This window comes from Wasmannia auropunctata, unplaced genomic scaffold (assembly GCF_000956235.1).
Source record: "Wasmannia auropunctata unplaced genomic scaffold, wasmannia.A_1.0 LD336111.1, whole genome shotgun sequence".
NCBI lineage: Eukaryota > Metazoa > Arthropoda > Insecta > Hymenoptera > Formicidae > Wasmannia > Wasmannia auropunctata.
The window spans coordinates 3350065-3357630 of record NW_012026779.1 but is presented as its reverse complement, the minus strand read 5'-3'; the positions used below and the strand labels follow the sequence as shown (position 1 = coordinate 3357630).

The 7566-nt window shown below is 32.2% G+C and overlaps 2 protein-coding genes across 2 annotated transcripts in view; one reads left to right on the top strand and one right to left on the bottom strand.

Annotated features, from left to right (window-relative positions):
* Positions 1 to 430: 430 nt before the first annotated feature.
* LOC105450511 (FK506-binding protein 5) lies at positions 431 to 6211 on the bottom strand. Its single transcript, XM_011690374.1, has 10 exons — positions 5980 to 6211; positions 3875 to 4072; positions 3563 to 3742; positions 3311 to 3508; positions 2894 to 3210; positions 2664 to 2751; positions 2294 to 2368; positions 1648 to 1938; positions 1171 to 1545; positions 431 to 809 (listed from the first exon to the last, which is right to left on the bottom strand). The coding sequence occupies exons 1-10, from the start codon at positions 6029 to 6031 to the stop codon at positions 595 to 597; spliced, it is 1989 nt and encodes a 662-aa protein (XP_011688676.1). The 5' UTR covers positions 6032 to 6211; the 3' UTR covers positions 431 to 594.
* A 689-nt stretch (positions 6212 to 6900) lies between these two features.
* LOC105449986 (ras GTPase-activating protein 3) overlaps positions 6901 to 7566 on the top strand; it is a 17033-nt gene continuing 16367 nt past the window's right edge. Inside the window, exon 1 of the mRNA XM_011689514.1 lies at positions 6901 to 7272. The gene's annotated coding sequence lies outside the window, so the exon portion shown is untranslated. The remainder of the gene's footprint in view (positions 7273 to 7566) is intronic.

The window sequence follows — 7566 nt, the reverse complement described above, 5'->3', positions numbered from 1 at the left end:
GGTAGTGAGAATTGGCTATGGAGATGATTGTGTCATCGGTTAGGCTACTTGTGTTTTTTATGCTAAACAACTTAGGAAAGAGTGTATAATGCTGAAAATTATTTTCAAGTCATCACTCTTTAATAGAAAGTCCATGGATAAGAATGAAATGAATACTTCTAGTATAGAAAGTAAAAGTAGAATTTTTTGTTTTAATCTTATGGTTTCACTTACTTGGTCTTTCTTTATTTTAAAAATGCAATAAATACAAATACATTTATTTTAATATTTTTAAATTCTATTTTACAATTCAGAATATCTATTTGATCACATGATTAAAATAAAGTAAGTGGCCTTCTGAACTTAAACATAATAAATAAGAGAGAGAGAGAGAGAGAGAGAGAGAGAGAGAGAGAGAGAGAGAGAATAAAGATTATAATTTTTCTATATATATGATATTGATGCGATTATCATATTGTAATATTTAAAAACTGCGAATTATACATCTCATATTTATGATACAAACATAAACGTCGAGGAAATAGTAATGTTTTAGCTCGAAGAAGAAAAGAACAGATATGTTTCCAAAAGTTATTTTACAGGAACATATATACTCTAATCGTAAAATTCTTTGCCAACCTGGGATTCTGTAGAATTGTTTTCTTTGTACGTGATTATATCATCTATGTTTGATGTATTCTTACTGAAGTTATAAACTTTTTCTTCTCTTTTAGGTTGTCTACTATCCACATGCTTAATCTCCCTCTCTGTCTGTTGAATGGATCTTCTCGCTTGAAGTTCCATATGTGAGCCTTTTAACTCTTTAACACCTGTTTATGAAAATTAATAATTTCGCAAAAATGGAAGGCTATTGTATTTATTACATATATTTAAAAAATTTTTAATTTTCTATATATTTTAAATTTTTTTAGTGAATTCAATTAAGAAGGATATTACTCTAATTTAAAAAAAAAACAAAGATCCTCCATGCTCATTTTAATTATTTCTCACATGTAAAATTTAAATTATTTATAACTGGGAAATGATAATGCTTAAAATCTAATAATGATGGGAAGAAAGTATTTTATAGAATTATAATATATATACAAATTTCTCTTATATATTTAACAAAAAATAATACTATATTAATTATTGAAATAAAAAAAATATTCAAATTAATAATTTATTTACGTTTCCATTTTGGCATTTTATTATGTTCCTCTTCCATCACCTCCTCTTCCTCTTCTTCCTCTTCTTCTTCCTCCTCTTCCTCTTCCTCCTGCTCTTCCTCTTCTTCCTCTTCTTCAACTTCACTATCTTGTGGGGTAGGTAATTTTCCATATTTTGCGTCGAGTTTAGCTATTAATTCAGAATCGTCAACATTTTCGATTTCCTCGTCGTTTTCTTCCTCTTCGTCTTCTTGTTCTTCTTTATCTTTCACTTGATCTTCATCGTACTCTTCTATTTCAGAAACACGTTCACCTTCTGATGTTTCTAATTCGTAATCTTCTTCCTCTTCTCCTTCCTCAGATGATATCTTAGATTGGCCATGTCTAACATTCATTTCTGCAGTTCAGAATATAAATAAATAAATTTGTTATATAATTGATAAACAAAAGATACAAGACGGACATTAGACGGAAAATAATACGATATGAACATCCGTACCTTCTTTAGTTGTGTTTCGAGTTGACCGTTTTTCTTTTACTTGTGCTTCATCTTGTGACAATGCAGATTTCGTTAAGTCAGTTAAAGAAATATTTTCTTGCAACTCATTATATTTCAATCTTAAATCTTCATAATTTTTTACTTGTACTTGCAGAGGTGTTTTATTTTCAACTCTCTCAATTGATTTAATTACTTGTTTGAGATGAGGAGGTGAAATTATTGTATCACGTCTTGATAAATCTGCAGATACGTTGGTTATATCATGCAGAGAACGGAAAGTACCAATATCAACTAAAAAATTGAATCACTCAATATTGCATGTTATTAATACGTAAAAGAAATAATAATTGTTAAGTGATTCTAAATTTATATAAATTTTTTCAAACATACTCGTCGACTCAATACCTCAATTGAATTATAGTAAAAAAAGAATCGTTTATATTTATGTCTACATAAACGAATATACTTACCTGTAAAATTTCAATTTCATCTTTTTAATTATAATAATATTGTAATTATTTTAACTGAGTCACATACATATCTAATACGTATAAGTAATTTCTTCTTTTCTTAACGTATTCCCTATATCTACAACTATATGTATAAGAAATGAGCTGCATGAGATAGTGTGTAATGAAAAATTTCCCATTATTCCATCGTCTAACAAGAACAAAATGCGCAGCAATAACAAGTGCAACACCGACTCCGAACTTCACAGCCACTGCAACCACCATATATTATTTCTGATTGCTTTTTTATTATAAAAAAATACCATGTTAATACAAGACATATATGTTTTCATATTTTAATCATATATTACAGTGCTGTGTGCGTGTGTGTGTGTGTGTGTGAGATAGCTACACATATTATTTCCTTTTGGGAATTATTATATGTATTATTTAAAATTAAACGAGATAAGAGCATGGAGGATCACATATGTCTATCTTTAATTATGTAATTAACCAAAGAATAATATATATATTAATATGTATTTTGTTGCAAACTATATTACTCACCACTAGTAGGTTCTTCTTCAACTTCTTCCTCTTCGAGTTCATTATCCGCATCATTTAAATTTTCTTCTTCGACTGCTTCACCTTCTATCTGAAAAAAGTATTAACAGTAAAAAAAATATGGCTTAATATGAATAAAATTATCAATTTAGAAAAAGAGTTAATCTCAGAGAAATAATGACTAATAAACAAATAGAACGACATACAAAAATAATAGAGATAACGATGTATACCTCTTCTAGAGGTTCAGCACTGTTATCGTCGATTTCATTAACACCCGGTATACCTGGAAATCCCTCAGATACATCATTATTCTTTTCTTCTGCAGAATTGTCAGCTATCTCTGTACTAAATTCATCAAGTTCCATATCAGCATCATCCGTTATATTATTTTCATCATCTGCATCTTCATTCTCATTTGTCTCATCAACTTCTTCCAATATATCAATAGTATCAAACTCTTGTAGCGCATCGTCATTATCATTTCCTTCTTCATCAACTTCTTCATTAATATCTTTGTCTTCCTTTTGTTCCCGTTTGTTTTGATCCCCTAAAGATATTATTTTAATAAAAAAAATAATTCAATAAAAAAGATACTAAATGTAGCTTAAAATCTACTCTTTATAATATATTGCAATTCACGTACGTACCATCTGTTTCTTTAACTGCTATGTTATTTTTTTCTGTTATCTCTTTTTCTCCTTGCCATTCTCTTTCCTCCATCTCTTGCTCCTCCTCCTCCTCCTCCTCCTCCTCCTCCTCCTCCTCCTCCTCCTCCTCCTCCTCCTCCTCTCCTTCTGTTTCTTCTTCGCTAATTCCTTCCGTATCTTGTTCTATAATTCCATTACCTTCCTTCTTAAGTTTTGTGAATTTTTTTTCGATTTTTCTTGTCACTTTCTTACCTTCTTTTTCTTTCTCCTCCTCCTCCTCCTCTTCCTCCTCCTCTTTCTTCTCCTCCATTTCTTCGCTTATTTCCAGCTTTTCTTCCCGCTCATACGATGCATCGCCATGATTAGATGGCGAATCATCTACCCAGCCTTCAAATATACTTGCCCAACGTGATGATGCTATCGGCGTATCGACTTAAAAAGTATAAAATATATATCATAAGATACGTTTTTAATATAATTTTTTTTTATTTTATTTTTATTTTTTTATTTTTTTTTTATATTGAATTATTGCACTGTGTCGAAAAATTTTATTCTTTTATTTACCATCTGTAGTTCCTCTATGTTCAAAGATAATTATACCAATTACTCCTGCAAGAACAGCCAATAAAATAAAAAATATGATTCGTGCACACCAATGTCCGCCTGTGCTATTCTCTTTATAAATGTGAATAGTGACATTTTCGGCAGCAGGATCAGTCGGACTGATCAAAATAGGTGGTGGAGTACCAGTATCTTCATCATCTAAATGTAATTAGAAAAGCGTTTAAATTATTATTAACAACATTTTTGTAAGTATACATGAATTTAACGGATAAATAAATCACAGAGAATACGAGAAGAAAATTAAGAGTAAAAATAAAAATAGAGAAAAATATTTTGAAAATTTGTTAAGAGAAGGAGAAAAAGAAGAGAGGGTGGGAGGGAAAAAGGGAGGAAGGGGAAAAGCGAGAGAGAGAGAGAGAGAGAGAGAGAGAGAGAAAGAAACATTTTATATTATATCCATTGAATCGCGTACGTATTTCCTGTTTTAAAAAACAAGGAAAATAAATGATACTAAAAATGTAGCATCCAAATTTAAAATTTACGTATTCTCTCTCTCTCTCTCTCTCTCTCTCTCTCTCTCTCTCTTTCAGTAGTAATTAAGTTAAATTTAAAGTAGATACAGAAATAATTAAAAATGCAATATAATTAAACATTACGGATATATTGAATAAATGAGTTGCAAATATTTCAATTAGTAATTAATCCTCTTAATGAGAACATAAAAAGCATATATATATGATATCGTCATGTATATATGATATGGTCATATAAAGATTAAGAAAGATATATATATGCAATGCGTATAATATATATATAAAAGTGGGGCAGAATTCAAAGATAGTTGAACAAGAAACGCTTTTGGATTGGATAATACAGTTTAATCTATTTTTGAAAGCTAAAGGCTATAAGTTGGCTCGGAAGCTACACATTTTCTAATTCGAATGGCTTTGCCAAATTTTCTTAGGCTAATCGAGACTTTACACGCATCTACCGAAAATTAAACCAATATCGATCTAATTTAGCTCTCATGTCAATTACAATAGTGTTCATTAATGTAATTATCATTAATTAACATTATATGTTCCGATCTAAAAGAAATTGATTGTTATTCGGAATAAAACGTACGGTACAAAATTGCATTTTTAAGTTGTATCCTGCAGTTATATTCCAAATGCAAGATAATTTTCTTAAGATGCAGTAATTTACGAAAATTACATGGAACAGTAATCGACTTTTTTGTGACGCGGTAGCAATCGCTCAAGATAATTCATTGTACGTACGTTAATTAATTATATATATATATATATATATATATATATATATATGTACATATATACAGCTGTGTCGATCGTACATGAATTGTTTTTATGTAAAAGTTGATTAAATTTAAGAGTAGCATCAGTTGCCAAAAATATACATAGCGACAGCTAGGCTGTATAATATATATGTTCGAAAGATGAATGTAAAACGAATAAAAACTGAAATATAATTATATATACATATATGCCGCGCGCGCACATGATCGCGGAGAGTCAGTGGCTCTCAGTTGGCTGCTATAGTGGCTAACAATTTAAGCTGCGGTAAAACGGATATTTTTAGAACTTGACAGAGGATCGTATAAGAATAAAACTGCATTATGCATCCGTAATATCATATTAGGGCCTCTGCTCGCGCGCGAGGCCATCGCGCCATCTCATTCTAACGATATATATATATCTGCAAATATGCGCAAATATGACAATCGTCGAATTCGCAGGCGTGAAATCACAATCACGAAATCACGTAGCGATGCGCGCAAAGCGCAAGACGTAAATTTTTTAGTAAGAATTAATGTACAAAAGAGAAAATGATGATTCGAAACTCTCTCACGTATACTCAGCTGATCGATATTTTTAAACGAAGGAAACGAGAGAAATTATAATAATAAGCGTACGTGTTACATCGAAGCAATAGTGATAGCTAGGAGGATATATTTCGTGGAAATAAAAATAATTAAAGGAAACAAATTTAACGTATCGCTAAAAATATCGTGCAATCGTACGTAGGAGTCGTACGTATGTGTATTACGAAAGTGTGATATATATATTAATCGCGCTCATTTTTACCTTTCTTACGTCGTTTTTCCTTCCGTTTTCTTGGTTGCACATCACCGGACATTCTTCGACGAGAGCGAACGCTTTCTCAAGTATCGCGCTGATCGTCGCGAAGAATTTAAATTAATTTTCAAACGTCGAACGTTCACTGCACCACTGTATAAAAATTTGAGATTCACATTCACGCGGATAGCAGATTGGCGCTGACGAGCGCAAAACATTCTATGTAAATTTATTCAATGTAACTAGAGTAACTAGCGCTAGTAGCGCGCGTTATGCGTGCCATCTATTGCTATCATCAGTAAGTCTTTTCGTATGGCAAAGTCAGCTCTCTCGATCTTTCTGTAGAGTGTATATAGTCTCTCGTCTACACATATACATATTTATTTCATTATTTTTGAAATTTTGAGCAACACAAATTTATTATTGTAAATCTTTTTGTTTTATTAACAATATCGAATATATTTTTGTTAACAATGATCATAAATTTATATTTATTTATTCAAAAGTCGATAACATTGACACTCTTCAATTATCTATTTTTTATGTTTATTGAAACATTTTTTAATTTTATTTATTAAAGTAGCATTTTTCTGATTAATATCTAATTGCATTCGTCACGTTTGTTTTCTCTACTTTTTTCCTCCAACGAGTAATAAGTATACATACATACATACATTTGATACATGTGCGTCATATTAAATATAGTAAAGTGCAGATACGAGACGACGCTCGATCGTCGCGATGTGATTGGTTCCTTGAGTTCCTTCAATTTGAAATTTCTCAAGATCGCCATTGCGCGATTTGCGCGCCCAAAACGTTAGTGTCGTTAGCAGTCGTTAGTTCTAGAAGCAATAGAAGCTGATAGAAGCATGCCGGGACGATGTGGTCGCATGCATCCTAGTGTATCTCTGTATCTCTGATCGCTATTGGTATCGTTTAAAAGAGTATCTCGCGTGTGAATACAGTGTGTACGGATGGATATATACACGGAATGGAATACAGTGATGGAATGCAGTGAAGGAATACACAGTGATGGAATGCAGTGAAGGAATACAGTGACGGAATACAGTGAAGGAATACAGTAATGGAATACAGTGTGATGCAGTGTGTTTTGTATACGTGTGGATTACGAGCTGTGCTTTGTGTGATGCGTCGGAGTATCCGGCGATCCGGAGCTGTTGTGCTCCGTGGAGCATCGACCAAGGAGCTGCCGTTCTAACCTAGCCGTTCTAGGATATTTTGGATATTCTGCTCTAAATACATCCAGGAATGCTAGGATACGTGTGCAAGGATCATCGCCAGGTAGTTTATGCATGTACTGATAATCAGAAATTAATATCTGCGACTAATTCGTCGAGCTGTCTCAATTTTCAACACGAGAAAAAACGTATACGGTTATCACTGCGCACTGCGTTCCGTTAATTCGCGATCCGGTGGTGAATTTTGACATTTTCAGATCGTACTGCGTCGATCCGATGAAAAATCCGATGTCGGATACAGTTTTTTGAGAGATAAGGCGACAGATTCGTCAAGTGCGATCCGCGTGATCATAGCGACGCTTAGCTAAATGTTACTGTTCAGTGCAATATGGCAGAT